Source organism: Argentina silus (genome assembly GCF_951799395.1).
Source record: "Argentina silus genome assembly, chromosome: 10".
In the NCBI taxonomy this organism is placed as follows: domain Eukaryota; kingdom Metazoa; phylum Chordata; class Actinopteri; order Argentiniformes; family Argentinidae; genus Argentina; species Argentina silus.
In genome coordinates this window covers 6992291-7007464 of record NC_139664.1, presented here as the reverse complement: position 1 = coordinate 7007464, position 15174 = coordinate 6992291, and the positions used below count along the sequence as shown (strand labels likewise).

General features: G+C 43.0%; 4 protein-coding genes across 6 annotated transcripts; 1 reads left to right on the top strand and 3 right to left on the bottom strand.

Annotated features, from left to right (window-relative positions):
- Positions 1-212: 212 nt before the first annotated feature.
- Positions 213-4735, bottom strand: pafah1b3 (platelet-activating factor acetylhydrolase, isoform Ib, gamma subunit). 3 transcript variants are annotated; one of them, XM_083679685.1, is made up of 6 exons: positions 4606-4735; positions 2963-3055; positions 2599-2688; positions 2326-2442; positions 1999-2121; positions 213-1518 (listed from the first exon to the last, which is right to left on the bottom strand). In XM_083679685.1, exons 2-6 carry the CDS (start codon positions 3041-3043, stop codon positions 1258-1260), a joined length of 672 nt encoding a protein of 223 aa, XP_083535811.1. In that variant the 5' UTR covers positions 3044-3055; positions 4606-4735; the 3' UTR covers positions 213-1257. The 3 variants fall into 3 exon arrangements, with proteins under 3 accessions (XP_083535811.1, XP_083535809.1, XP_083535810.1); XM_083679683.1 differs by having other exon boundaries at positions 4697-4715; XM_083679684.1 differs by lacking the exon at positions 4606-4735 and adding an exon at positions 3347-3883.
- Positions 4231-7308, top strand: prr19 (proline rich 19; the record flags this gene model as incomplete). Its single annotated transcript, XM_083679682.1, has 4 exons — positions 4231-4296; positions 4630-6048; positions 6230-6384; positions 6658-7308. The coding sequence occupies exons 2-4, from the start codon at positions 4644-4646 to the stop codon at positions 7306-7308; spliced, it is 2211 nt and encodes a 736-aa protein (XP_083535808.1). The 5' UTR covers positions 4231-4296; positions 4630-4643.
- A 1451-nt stretch (positions 7309-8759) lies between these two features.
- On the bottom strand, positions 8760-11703 carry tlr21 (toll-like receptor 21; the record flags this gene model as incomplete). The annotated part of the gene is made up of 1 exon (XM_083678608.1): positions 8760-11703. One exon carries the CDS (start codon positions 11701-11703, stop codon positions 8761-8763), a length of 2943 nt encoding a protein of 980 aa, XP_083534734.1. The 3' UTR covers position 8760.
- A 2391-nt stretch (positions 11704-14094) lies between these two features.
- Positions 14095-14777, bottom strand: cnfn (cornifelin; the record flags this gene model as incomplete). Its single annotated transcript, XM_083678475.1, has 3 exons — positions 14095-14184; positions 14347-14483; positions 14654-14777. 3 exons carry the CDS (start codon positions 14775-14777, stop codon positions 14095-14097), a joined length of 351 nt encoding a protein of 116 aa, XP_083534601.1.
- Between the last annotated feature and the right edge of the window lie 397 nt (positions 14778-15174).

The following is a 15174-nucleotide window of genomic DNA, read 5'->3' as shown; positions in this document are numbered from 1 at the left end:
GACAATTCTGTGTTTGTGGTCCTCGGTTCAGGCATAACTCAACACAGGTATTTTGGATGTGCTCACAGTAACTATATGGGTATAGAACAGATCGGTCATCCAAATCCAATAAATCTCTATCGTGTAGGCGTGTGAACTCTTGCTGTACCCACTACTTTGAGGGTTCGGGTGTCAGGCTTCCTGAAGAACAAGTGAAGTAATGTCCACACATATTATAAGCTTTCCTTGGTTTTAATGCATTCGACATCACAGATTCATCTTATTCCACAAACATCATTCAAGTTCAGCAACATAACCCTCATCAAGCACAGAGGCCCAGTACGCACTACATTAGAAGTTTAAATACAAACAGTGAAAGCAGTCTTTTAAAGGCTCTTGAAGTGACAGTTTGAATAAAGAGTATCGCGCAAGCTAGCTTTCACACATCCATGTACACCATCTTGCCCAACTAAGAACATACCTGTATGTACTCTGTACTACATTGAAATAGTCTTATAACATTCTCTCAAAAAACATCATACCCTTTCACTTCTATTGACCAAAGAAGACAAATTCAGGGTAGGTGTGCTTGCAATAAAAATAGCCACAGGTAACAAAAAGCAATGGGGTAGGTTTTATAAGGAAACAGATGAAATAGGGTAATAGGGTAAACAAGTGCCAGGTGGCCTACTCAATTATGCATGTGTGATCTTTATGAAAAAACTATATATATATATATATATATATGTGCTGTAGCAAACAACAAATACAATTAAGGGGATTTAAATAACAAAACAAAATCTGTCCATTTAGTATGATAGTGTTTGAGATTTCTTTAACCTTTCTGTGAGGCAGCCTTCAATCTGTAGCTAGAAAAGAGAGATACTGGCATAGTGTGCAGCAGTCACCATACAGCATTACAATTAAAGAGAAAGACATAATCTCTCAAATCAGCTCAATGAAATCTTCAATGGTGTTTAGATGTCAGATCCGACCGATCCTATTAGTGCTTTATAATCCTCTACTCAAGACATTTTGGTCGTAAATCATGGTCCCATAAACACTAGTGCAGTGGTCACTAACCCTGGTCCAGGAGAGCTAGATGGTGTACCAGTTACTATATCACATCTGGTTCAACTGAACGTCTTGATGATTCGGTAATTAGTCGAACATGATGTTATAGAGCTGTGCTGGAACCAAACCCTGCACAATATAGCTCTCCAGAACCAGTAGTGAGTACTACAGTAGTGAGTCGGTAAGTGAGACGGTCATTGACCTTCAGTTCTCAGCTGGTCTGTCTAGCAGGGACTTGAGGTGGGCGTGTAGGGGTTGGCACACAGCCTGGTAGGCCTGAGGGGTGAGGTGGAGGTAGTCATACAGGTCCTGGTGGGAGATGTTCCCGTCAGAGTGCACAAAGCCCGGGTCTACATTGAGGAGCGACGCGTGGGGGAGAGAGGACACGGCCTCCTGGACCAGCCGGTTGACCTGGGCATTCTTCTCCCGCAGTGGGTTGGGCAGCTTACCCCTTGGCAGCACCCCCTGTGCATGACAGACACACAAAGTCAGTGGTGGATGCCAAGAACACACTTTATGCATAGGACAGTTTCACACACAAGATCAAACAACTGAAACCCTGCAAGGACAACAGCCAGGCTAAGGGGAGGAGGAACAATGTTTGAACAGTCATTTTAGAAGAAGAAGAAGAAGAAGAAGAAGAAGAAGAAGAAGAAGAAGAAGAAGAAGAAGAAGAAGAAGAAGACTCTTTATTTGGCCATGCAATCAATTCTCATCAATTGTAGGAATTTGACACGTGCACGCCCACTCCAGAGACAACACACACACACAGCACACGCCACACAGAGCTCTGGGCTCTGGGCACAGGGCAGCCATATTTGGCGCCGCCGAATAAACCATAACATTTACAGGAAACCTACTTTCTGGAAACCTACTTTGCTCACTGCAACTAACTACACTGGTGCCATAGACACAGAACTAAAGGACATTGATTGAGAGACCTACCAGTATGAGGGTATGGGCATGGGGTAGCTTGTCGTTGATGAGTTGGACTATGGCCATGATGCCTCCACAGACCTGTTCCGCTGTGTTACCATGATTGTTGGTGCCCACCCACAGCACCACTACCTGGAGGAGGCGGAGAAGAAACGTAAACAAAAACCTGTAGAGGTTTCATAATAACCCCAGATTGAGCCTACTGGACTGAATTAACACATTAATCCATTGAAAGTGTGTGTATTAAGTTGAGGGGTCTTTATCTGACCAATGAACAGTGTTTGCTGAACCACACTTGCACTGTCAACAGAACCAATGTGTCGCCCTCAAGCGTACCTTGGGGCTGATGTGGTCCAGCTCTCCATTGCTCAGTCTCCACAAGACGTGCTGTGTGGCATCACCACCCACCCCAAAGTTGAGGGCGTGGAGTGGGGAGAACAGCTCTCGCCACACCTGGCAAAAATAATAAAAATACCACATAACATACACAACACAAGGGTTTCACCTATAATCCAAGACTTGTTAGTTGCAGTTACTGCATCAATTACCTATGAATGCACTAAGATCCATAATTTCTGCACTAAGATCCAGTCTGTGCATATAAGTTACCTCAAACTGGTGCAAGAGCTGAACAAGAGAGTCTCCAACAAACAGGACATCAGGTTCCTTGTCCTTGCTGTCAGACACAAAGCGGTTGTGCTGTGGGTAGTAGGAGAGAAACAACTGTTAAAATCCCTTCAAAGACTACAATTTATTTCTTCTCAAGTCCATATAGTAGACTCCTGATAAATGCAATGTCTTGGGACTGCTTTGAATGCATGCATGAAGCCCAATATTTTGATAATATTGACTGTAGTTTACATACGGACTTTGCACTCATATGAAATGTTTTGTGACACTTTTTTGTGACATTTTTCTCCCACACAAATAGACATATTAAAGACTGGACAGATACTGTAGGCCTAGTACATACCAAAGACATCCATCGTCCATCCCCTTGAGTGTCCACGCAAGGAGTGGGTGTGGCGGCGGGGTTGGAGTCTCCTGCGCTCATCCCTTTGGCTGTCTGTGAAATGTGAATGCAATGTGAATGCAAAATCGAGCATGCATACGTAGGGAATTAAATTAAACATGAACCATGCACATTAAATGCAGAGCATGACGTTTTCATGAGAGCTAGCTAGCTGTAATGCTTGCTCTCCTAACCACGAGGATGCACAGTCAAGCCAATCTAGGCGCATTACCCTTAAGATCAAAATGTATGTAGCCTGTATGTAACATAAAGACGTGAGAACAGATTGTAGACTCATTCAAATAATAACCTCTATAGATTTAAAAAACAATTAGGCTACAATACCGTAAATCCGCCTGATACAGTTCCTGAAAGTAAATTTTCTGTCACTTCAGAATATACCAATGACCAATGGGTGAAATATTTCGCCTTGCATTGCAATTTTTTCGCAGATATGGCACTTGATAATAAAAAACTCAGATTTCATAAGCCACACTAGAGTTAAGTTCATATAAGAAGTATGACATAAAAGAGACAAAAAAGAAAGGAAATAGTCTAAGACACAAAATAAATTCTACCCCCTCAACGCCTGCTTTGGAATCGTCCATTGATTGTGCTTCACGAGGTTCGGTGAGCAGAATGCTGCGCAGATTAACTGATAGAAATCTAAAATGTTGCTAAATGATTGGTGTGCGATTATCTTGCAATTCAATTGTGTTGACTCTGGTGAAGGATTTAAAATTTGTTTGTAAATGTCAATTTGACAGTGTCGTTTCATTGATCTCATCTGCTGCAAACTATTCTCATCAGGAACGAGCTAGAGGTGTGGGGAGGATGTTCACGTCACCAGAAATATCACACCTGTCTCAAGGTGTGGTGTCAATCATGTGCATGACAGTGGATGATAATGTGTTGAAGTCCACTCCGGGGACCTTTTACAGAAGGTGGGTTTTTTCATGACCAGATAGTAAATCTGCATTTCTGTGGTAAAGACATTTTGGGTGAGAATGGCTGTGACAGCATTCCCTGGCACGTTGCTGGGCAACCAAACTTTTAAATGCAAAGAAAGCTAGAATGTTGTTTACTAGTAAAGAGGCTAGCTAGCTAACTTACTTGACTAGCTGGCAGCATTGTTTCGTTGATATTAAATGCTTGCTTATTGCTAGATAGCTGTCTACAGGTTTCTTTCTCCACATCACTGGCAAATGCAGTAATTGTATCAAGGCGGGGTCATTTTTCATTTCACTTTAATTTGCTGCACCTGTGCCTATTCTGTGTGCCAATTCTGTCTTTAGGTAAGTAATTTTTTGGCCGCTGTTGGGATTAATTAGATAGCTATATCAAGTTAAGCAACTTAATATTCTAATGCATTTTCAAAGGTAGCTATCCTTGCTGTCGAAACGTATTGCATGAAATGATGATCAAATTATCTTACTTGCTAGCTTGCTCATAAGAGAGTAACATTTCTCTGCAGAGGTCTCATACCGAACGATGCATGATCTGCTTTTAAAATATGTATTTTTTTATTTATCTATTACTATGTTTCTTTATTTTAACAAAAATCCCTAAAGTGTATGCTACATTTGCCCATTTCTCTTACTTACCTTTTATCTTCTCTGTGCCCCCAGAAATCTGCCCCATAATGAGTCATTCACATAGCAGAGCTCTAACGGACAAGCAGAATGTCATGCATACCTTCAGCAAGCACTTCAAGTCTACAGAAAAAAACAACAGATCCATTTCAAACTGCCCCTGCTCTTCAGGCAACACTAAAAACATTGATGTACAACACAGCCAGAAACACAAGATCAAACGGCTGAAATCACGCAAGGAGAGGAGTCAGTTACAAGGCGGAGCAGAGGGAGGGTGGAAGAGCAGATCCTACCACCACCACCGTCATCACCAAAGCACTAAAGAGAAGGACAACTGCCATGGCTGCTGTCAAAGCAACTCCCGCTCTCCTCCACGGAGAGATGTAGCATTCGCCAGAGTCTTCCCTGCAGCCCAGGAGCCCAGCATCATCACAGACAACCGCCTCACAGGGCATCATGGCCTGTTCAACCACGAGGTAAAGTCCATCGACATTGAGCGCTTGCTGAGTGAACAGAGGAAATTGGAAAATCTTGGGCAGCATGGTGGACGAAAAAAGAACAGCATCGCTCCTCCCCTTCTGACCTCTACCCTTCTGCCCTCTCGCAGGCATGATTCTGATATAGGTGATAATAATAATGAGGAAGCCCCTTATAAAGGGATGCCAGAAAGGGCTACTAGTACTACAAAGGCCCACAAGCTTGAGTGTAGGTCTAATTTAGAAAGAGGAGCTTGTAAGTGTTCTTGTGGGGATTCACAGGAGGATGTAGGAAGGAAAAATGCATCCATTCAGGTTTGTCAAGAGGAGAATGAGAATTTAGCCAGTCATTCTAACAGCCAAGAATCAGGTATCACACCAGGGCAGAGACAGATACACCAACGCGGTCTGACATTATCAGAGAGCGATGTTGTCATGCTATCGTCCACAGATAGTCCCTCACATGTGGCCGCAACCATGAGCAAGGAGTCAAGGCCTGTGGTCTCTGAAACAGACAGAGAGTCACAACTTTCTCTCAGTGAAGCAAATGGTAACGAGAGGGCAAAGGGCCAGTTTAATGTCCTCTCTCTGGAGCAGACCCCCCAAATCCAAGGACCTCTACTACACCCTCACTCACAGCTTGGCAGACCCAGCCCAAACCAAACAGAGTCCTCCCCATTGGCCAGTGCTGGAGGCAGCGAAACCTTGGGCTATCAGCAGACAGCCCCCAACCCTGTCAGTGCTTTGGCAGCGCGTCTGTGCAAGTCTCTCGAGCTGCCGCTGCTCCGCAGGCGACACCTGGTGGTGGAGAGCAGGGAAGTGCTGCTGCAGGCCCTACGGGAGAGGCATGGTCTCCAGCTCCAGGACAACCTCCTTATGGTGCAGCGACACCTCAGCTTAGCCACAGGCCCCTCCAGGGCAGGCCAGGGGAGGAGCATGGTGCCGACCAGTGTGGATGCAGTAGGGGTCTGTCCTGCAGGTAAGGCTCTCATGAGTTGCTATAATTATGTGGATGTGTATATCTACAGCATTGGGATATAGTCAGATACTCTTTATCATACTTTACCTAATGATATTGTTCATCTGAATGCATTAAAATATTCATGGTATAAATACATGCCACCATATTGGGCGCTTAAAGAACAATTTATTTTTTACAGCTCCATTTGATGGTGGTTTTGGAGTGGGCAGTGTGGAGCAGCTGTGCCTCGACCCCCAGTGGACAGCAACCCACAAGAGGAGGAGGAAGCAGCTGTGCCCCCTCAGGGTGACCCCACCTCAGCCCCATAGTGAACCACAGCAAGGCCACGAAAGGGTTAGAGCAGAGGACCCTTGGCTATTATATTACTAGTGAATCAACCCACTACAGTATTGGTTATTGTCATGATAGTTTACTTCACTTAAATGCCTAGTCATTTGGAATAATAGAGCTGGGATGGGATACGCCCAGTTCAAACATTGTTGATACATTTCCCTCCTCTATTAATGAACAGCGTTGTTTTTTTGTGAGACATTGGTCAGCCATCACTATTTCTTTACAATACTTTAAGATAACAAACTAAATGCCTCATAATTTTCTCCTTTCTAGGCTGTTCCATGGAGTACCAACCCCAGTGTGGAGCAGGTTGGGGAACTGATTGGGGAGCTGTTGAGGCCCTCTTCCTCTTCACAATTCCTCATGGACTTTCAGCCCTCTGGTGCCTTGTCTCCCCACCATATTTTCACCCCCCCTCCTGCCTCACATTGGGGAGCACAAGCTGGTCCACTTCAGCCTTGGGACGGAGGATTCACAATGAAACATACATCCTTTGAAAACTGGAGGTATGACCCAGATCTGAGCTTTCTGAACCAGACAGAAGCAGTGAGAGAGAGAAATGGAGGGCCTTTCTGTCATCAGAGGAGCATTCAGCCATTACTGCAGTACTCTTCAGGACCATCAGATGGACACACCAGAGACTTCAGTCACTTAACACAGCAGCAAAATCCATTTGAACTTGAAAGGAGCCATTTTGATGGTTCATTGATTGCCCCAGCCCACCATCCACAAGATAGCCATCAGCTCCAGCCTTTTTATCGTTTCAACCACCACACAACCAGCCCCAGGTCCCACCATCCTCCTGACATGACCTACTATCCCCCCTCCCACATGCTAGAGAGAGGCCATTCCCCTCGCCTGACCCCCCAGCCTGCCTTGCTCAGCCCTGAGCACTGGTCCTTCCCCCGAATGAGACTATACTGATTTCCACATGCACACTGCGCACACAATTTTGGCTACATCTTCCTAAGATATGCAGACAGACATAGGACAGTAGTTAGGAAATGTTGTTCTTGAAATATGAGTTGGGGAGTCAGAGAGAAAATGACTACTAAAAGATATATTTTCATGTGTGACATGGGTAAACAACTCATTCAGGGCAGTGAAGGCACAATTATGCATAATTTGCAACATTTGAGAATTGTTTTTTATTGTATGAATTCTTGACGCATGCAAGGACATACAGAGACAGTAAAACAACTAATGCAAGACACAGCTACAGTGGGTTAGTCAACTATTGAAGCTTCAAGGTACAGTTCCATAGATATACTGTGCGTGTTTGACAGAAGTCTTAATGAATATTGAAAAACAATATATAATATATCCACTGGTTCCCTTTGTAAATGGACCCACAGACTACTTTTTATTATTTCAGAAAAGCAGGTATGCTTTAGCACAGATGATAAGCATATTAGCGTATGCAGGGGAGTGTTGTCCTCCATGATAAATCCACACAAGACTGAATAAAACCTGTAAATGAAATGCATTGCAGTTGTATTGTTCTCAACCTGGAGATTTGTATTAAAACATTTGTTTTACCGTGAACTAAACTTCATCAAGAGTTAAGGCAGGGATATTTACCAACGTGTTTTACTATACACTCACCGAACACTTTATTAGCAACACCTGTATACCTTCTCATGGTGGAGGTGGTGTAATGGTGTGGGGAATGTTTTCTTGGGCTTGTTAATACCAATCATCGCTTGAATGCCACAGCCTATTTGAGTATTGTTGCTGACCATGTGCATCCCTTCATGGCCACAATTTACCCATCTTCTAATGGCTACTTCCAGCATGATAATGCACCATGTCACAAAGCTACAGTCATCTCAAACTGGTTTCATGAACATGACAATGAGTTCAGTGTTCTTCAGTGGCCTTCCCAGTCACCGGGTCTGAATCCAATAGAACAACTTTGGGATGTGGTAGAATGGGAGATTCACAGCTTGAAAGTGCACCTGAAAAATCTGCAGGAATTGCGTGGTGCAATCATGTCATCATGGACCAGAATCTCAAAGGAATGTTTCCAACATCTTGTGGAATCAATGCCATGGAGAATTGATCATTTTTACATTTTGGTTGTTTACAAGGATATTAACTATTTGCTGCTATTAAAATATTTTCAGAATGGCCACAGAGGGCAGCAACGCACAAAATTGCTGCACCGTTAAATAATATGATATATTATAACAATTGATTCTTGAGTTAAGAATGTATTTCACAATTGAATTGAGCTTATGTAAGCTATACTATCATTGAAGAAAAGAAATTACACTGCTGAAATTCTACCTTCAGCTTATTATAGCAGTCATGACACATTACAAGTCAATGTCAGGATCAAGTCAACCAGGGCAAAGGATATTCTCTGATCCCTCTTCAAGGCATTAAGTAACAGTTTTCGTCATTTGTAGGTGGCTGATTGATCAAATACTCCCTCTCCCTATAGTCAGCTTCCTGTTCCTCCTTTCTCTCTTCCTTTTTTTCCACCTGTTCAAACCTGCTGCTCCCACTCCTAAGTGCTCGCCTCAGTTTGTTCCAGAACAGGTCTTGGGCCTGTGTTGGGTCGGTGCAGTCTGACCCAGGCCACTGCAGGTAGGTCTTCTTCAGCATTATCTTCCTCATGCGGTGGTAGGCCGAAAGTTGCCTCTCTGGGATGGGCTCCAGGAAGACGAGCAGGAGGACATCCCGGAGCTCATGGAACAGCCTGTAGCTAGCCAGCTGGATCTCCAGGGAGCACCACTCACTGCGCAGAAAATGCCTGCTCACCACGCAGATGGTCTTGCGACTGCCATATACAGCTGAGACAATGTTGTCCACGATGTCACGGCCTAGCTCAAAGTCGCGGTGGTGCAGGCAGAGCTTGAAAGAGGATCCATTCCCCTCGAGATTGGGCAGCAGCTGGTCCAATACCCAGTGTTCATCCGCCGAGTTGTAGGAGATGAATGCATCATATTTGCACTCTTCCTCTTCTTCCCTCAGTCTGCGCCAGTGTTCTCCAAACCAAGAGCGGAACACATAGCAGCTGTACCTCAGTTTCCAGTACAGTTTGGTGTAGAGTAGCGGAATTATAGTCACCAGGAAAGCAACAATGCTTGTGCTGATGAAAAGGTACTCCCCCAGGTCTAGGTAGCAAACCTTGGTGTCAAAATTGCGGAAGTAGTATTTTGAGTTGTCTGGGCAAGGCAGATTGTAGAGGTAGACCAACTGGACTCTCTGGTTGTTCAAGGTCCAGTTCTGCAGGTCATTGTTGGGGCAGGTACAGCTGAGAGGAATGTTACGTATGTCGAGATAACGCAGCTTGGGGAGAGCCTCAAGCACGTCCACATCTAAGGTCTGCATCACATTGTGGTTCAGATGCAGGGTCTGCAGCCTTGTCAAATTCCCAAAAACCTCTTTTGAGACTGACTGGATGCCCATGTTCTCAGCTATCAGCGTGGTCAAATTCTTCAGGTTTTTGAAGACACCCGGCTGAAGCTGCACCACCCCGGCACACGAGTTGTCCAGTGTGAGGAATATCAAGCTGGTCAGATCATCAAAAGCATCTGATGCCAAACTGGTGATGTGGTTGTTGGTGAGGTAAAGAGATCGGAGGGAGTTGAGGCCACGGAAAAAACCACGAGGCAATAAAGTGATGCCATAGGGTATCTGCCCGTCCAATTTCAGGTCACGGAGCTTGGTTAAATTGACAAATGGAGAGTTTTTTTTTTCAGACAGGTAGCGGATTTGATTCCTCTGTAGATCAAGCACTTCGAGTGTTCCTTGGAACGTTCCAAACTGAGCACTGTCAATCTGTTTGAGGTTGTTGCCATCCAGGTAAAGTTTCAATAGTTTTTTTAGTCCTACAAGGGCCAACCTACTGAATCTAGTGATTTTGTTCCCACCAAGATCCAAGGTAGTCAGATTTTTTAGAGAATTAAATGTCAAGTTGAAAATGACAGCAATGTGGTTGTTACGTAGGTTAAGGGTTTGCAAGCTATGCAGATCTGCAAAGCTATCGTTAAACAGATCTGTCAAGAGGTTATTGTCCAGACGGAGTGTGACAAGATTACTCAGACCCTTGAGAGCCTTACGGTCAAGATAGGCAATGGTGTTTATGTTGAGTTTTAGGGTCTTAATATTTGGTGTGTGATGGAAGGCAAAAGAGCTGACTTTGAGTATGCGATTGTAGCGGTAGCTCAGCTCTGTCAGATTAGGGAAAGAGAGGCTCTTCCCTCTGCAGGATATTAGGGAGGTGATGTGGTTATGCTCTACACTGAAGTTCTTTATCTGACCCTGTCCTTTGAGAAACGGGAGGCAGCTTAAGTTCTTCAGCTGGTTTAGGGGAAGTTCCAAGGAGCCTGTGATTGATGGACAGTAGGACAGTGTGTTCTTCCCCAAATACTGGATCCCATTGCTTCCCAAGTTCAATCGCTTAACAAAGTGGACTTTACTCCTCAACAGCTGGCAGAACTCCTTTAAACTCTTTAAACTCTTTAAACCCATACCAGAGTAATCTATGTGATTCGCTCTGACATTGCTGACATTTAAAAGCTCTGGCACTGTGACGTTGGTTGAACGCAAACGCAGATAGTTTATACTACTCAAATCCACACCTTGGAAAGCCCTTGAAGTGAGATGTTCATTATAAGAGAGATCAAGCAAGTTGATTTGGCTAAGGAACCCGTACTCACAAGCTAATGTGAGGAGTTTGTTTCTACAGAGATACAGGGTGGTGAGAGACTTAGGTAGACCTATACCTTTAGAGTGCTGGAGAGACATTAGATTATTAAAGCACAGGTCTAGATGCGTCAGGTTCTGTAGGGGAGTCAAAGATTCAGCCACTGCAGAGAAATTGTCCAGACAGTTCTGCCGTAATATCAGTGTGTCCAGATTGGGAACATGAGAGAAAATATGTGGAGGGAGTCTCTGAAGTAAGTTATTAGTCATGTAGAGGTAGGTGAGATTATGAAGATCATCAAACACCAAGGGGCTGAGTTGTGATATCCTGTTACAGGACAGGTTTAAACTTTTTAGGTGGCCCAGATTATGGAAAGCCTTGTTGTCTATGGTTTTCAATTGGTTGCGGTCCATCACCAGGTTCCGGAGGTTGGGAAGGTGAGCAAAGGCTTTGTTGGATATGTTGCTCAGCAGGTTTAGGGTAATTATAACGTTGGTGGCAGAGGGTGGTAGGTCATCTACAAAGTCAGAAATCTTCAGTGCCGGGCGATGAATACAAGTGAATTTTGTGTGGAAGGAGTTTGCATCCTCAATGCAATTCCTGAAGCTATAGCTCTCTAGGCATTGGACAACAACTGCCACTACCACTAATATGTGGCACATCCAACCTACCATACTGTCTGGCTTGTGTATCTAATGATGCTCTTGGGTCTTAAATCTTTCCAGTGTAATATTGTCCTTGAAAAACAAAATCATACTCCAGGAATGTTGTACCCTTTGCAAGGAAAATGAATGCACTTATTTAAATTGTGTTCTTCAAATCAGTCATAACAACGTGACTTCCTGAGTGAGGCTGTTTGGCTGTCCATCAGGTGAGCATGGTGGTGAGAGCGCCAGCTAAAAGAAGGGAGGGAAGACACAGTTAACGAATTAACAATCATCAAGTGACTTGTATGCACACATCTAGTCATAGTCATATCTAATAAGTGCAAGTATTTATTCAATGACATGTTATCAAATTGAATGTTGTGTGCTACCTCAGGAATGGAAACATCTCATACTGAAGCATATTGTATTTCAAAATGATTTTTTTTAAAATGTTATTTCTTTTTATTTTTTGGATTTTATTTATTTTTTATTTTCAAGCTGCAACAATAAAAAAAGAAATGATAATCAGAAACTTTTTGTAATGTTCAGTACAATCAGTTTGTCTGAAATATTGTTTTATGACCCCTGTCACCTATGTCTATCTACTATACACTGCACTGCAGTATGAAGATACAGTTCTACAATCAACAACACATTGGAGTAATAATGTATCCATAAGCACATGTTTAGACATGACAACACATGTTTTGTAGAGAAAAATTAATCAGTGCAGTCAGCCACATCTCTCAGTTCCCCTGCTGTAGCGGCTTTCACATCCCTCTGAACAAATACTTCCTGACAAATCCATATGACCCACATTGCGTGCTGAGATTAATACAGAAAGTTTTCTTAAAACAGAAAGACGGACTAAGTTTAATCCTGTTTGCCAATACTGCGTATCTCACAGTGTCAACACTCAGGGTTGGGTCAATTATATTCACATTCAGTGAATTCAAATTTAGAAAGTGAATTGAAATTCTAATCTAAGAATTGAAAGATCCTCACTGAAAAAAAAGTCACACTTTATAGTTCTTGAAATGCCTGGATAAATGAATTTCCTGAATGGAAATGGAATAGATCCCATCCCTGATCAAAATAGTAATATACAGTAGCTATCATATAACAGTATATAATTGTATATAACAGACTTTATAACCTCTGTGAAAATCATGTTTAAGACGTTTGGTTGTGTGCTATTGTATATCCTGTAGTTACCCGCGAGCCCTTTTATTGCTCCCCATTATTGCACTTGTTTTTCTCTTTCAATTCCTTATTGTAACATATCATGTTTACATTTATATGCAAATAAGTAAGTAAACAAATAAATAAAACAAGAATAAATTACTGTAGATACAGCTCTGAAACTTACACAAGTCATCTAACTACATGGAAATAAAGAAATAGGCGTCAAGAGAAATCATATGGTTGAGTCATGGTTGACCTTAAATTGAAAATTGAGTCCAGTTGTTCTTGCAGCCTTACCTGTTCAAAGGGCTTTGTACTGATTTTTCCTGCTATAATCTGAATGCTCTCTCCTTGTCTATAGGCAGACACGATTTCCAGAAAAGAGAAAGAGGAAGATAGTCAGACAACTGATCCACACCCATGAGCCATTAAAACAAACGAAAGCAGGGAGAGGGAGAGGGGACCAAAAAAATCAAGTATTTGCCAAAAGAGTTTTTTAATATTGCTTGCTTTTAAAATCCCATAGATCAGGCCATTTACAGACAAGCACTAACTACATTAAGATAGTATAAAACAAGAGTAAAGTTTTATAATGCTATATTAATTATATACTGTTCCTTAGTATATTGTAATAGTCTAGAAATAGAAAATAGACATTAATAATAAATAAGGGGTGGACTTCTTGCATCGAAAATTAGGCAAATAGAAGAGGTCAAAGGCCACAATCAAGACATTACTCACCCACAATCGTTTGTCAAGTATAAAGCATGATTCCTTTTCAATCTGAATTCATGCTGCATGTACACACATTATTTGACTCAATAAATGCAAATGTGTTAAAGTGATTCACGGCTCTGTCATCACATAACATTAAACAATTGTTTTCTTGGCCCATGAACAAAAAAATAGTGGATTCTGTCTTGTTTTCTGAATATGCAATTTGCGTAGGTCTCAAACAGTGCCATCAGAGATCACACTATATAATAATAATAATAATAATATATGCCATTTAGCTGATGCTTTTATCCAAAGTGACTTACATTGCAGTGAGTGCATACATTTTTCAGTATATATGATCCCAGCAGGAATTGAACCCACAACCTAAGCATTGCTAGCGCCATGCTCGACCATCTGAGCCATGGAGGACCACATTGTGTTCCTTCCCCCTGAATAGATGCTTGATGTCATTTAGCCCTTCCCTCTGCTCCCTCCTTCGACCAATCAGCCTCTCATCTTTTGCTCCCGAGCCATCTGACAGAGTCCACAGAGAGGCAGGCAGGACATGACTATCCAATCATCACACACGGAACCCTGAGGAGAAACAGATACAGTTTTATCACGTATCATTATGACTACACTCAAAAAAGAGCAATAGAATTGCCTAAAACTACATTCTTCTTTTGCAATACAATCTAACAGTGTTCCAAACCATGGACAGAAAGGGACTGGACTGATGGGGCTGAGAACACTTACAGAGATGCGGTATTTGCTGCGGATGCTGGTCCGCAGGGCAATAAGGGCTCCAGGGAGGAAGGGCAGGCAGCAGCTCTCCCCATTGTCCTGGGCCACCTTACAGCCCAGGATACAGGGAATGAAGAACGCACAAAGACCTGGGACAAAGAGATGAAAGCCACACATGCTGTTCAGTACTTCAGTGCTTTTGATTTCACCCTTTCATGTAATAAATCATTTAGACACACACACACACACACACACACACACACACACACACACACACACACACACACAAACACACACACACACACACAAACACACTCACAGATGCCACAGTCGTCACAGCAGTCGCACACATTGGAGCTCCAGTCTTCGGTTGCGGAGGACACGGTGTAGCTGGTGACAGTCACCTGAGGCTGGGAGTTGATCACGTCCATCTGATAGGCCATTACTGAGAAGCAGACAGAGCAGAGGAAGGGGAGAGAGGGTAGAGGAAGGAGAGAGTCGGGATAGAAAAATACATGGGAAAGAGAGAGACAGGAGAGAAGGGAATAGTAGGGGAGAGAGAGGAGAGTGAGTTTGGGTGAGAAGAAAGAGAGTGAAGGGCAAGGTGAGAGAGAGGAAGACGAGAGGGGGGAAAGAAAGTATACGATAGAAGTGAGGGAACGTGAGAGATAACAATATGATCCATTTCACTTCAATGGTTAGACACAGCACGCTGCACACCACAGTCAGTAGAATGGTCCTATTGGATCACCAGTTAGGTTTACACCAGACATTGATACGTTATGTTATTAAATTATTCTGGCATGAAATAAAGTTCTGGTAATAACATTCACCTCCTGC

Excerpts from the sequence above, each read along its gene's own strand:
- pafah1b3 (XM_083679685.1), bottom strand. The coding sequence starts at position 3,043 with ATGAGCGCAGGAGACTCCAACCCCGCCGCCACACCCACTCCTTGCGTG. Across the intron at positions 2,443-2,598 it reads AGCTCTTGCACCAGTTTGAG|GTGTGGCGAGAGCTGTTCTC; the intron begins GTAACTTATATG and ends TATTTTTGCCAG. Across the intron at positions 2,122-2,325 it reads TGGACCACATCAGCCCCAAG|GTAGTGGTGCTGTGGGTGGG; the intron begins GTACGCTTGAGG and ends CGCCTCCTCCAG.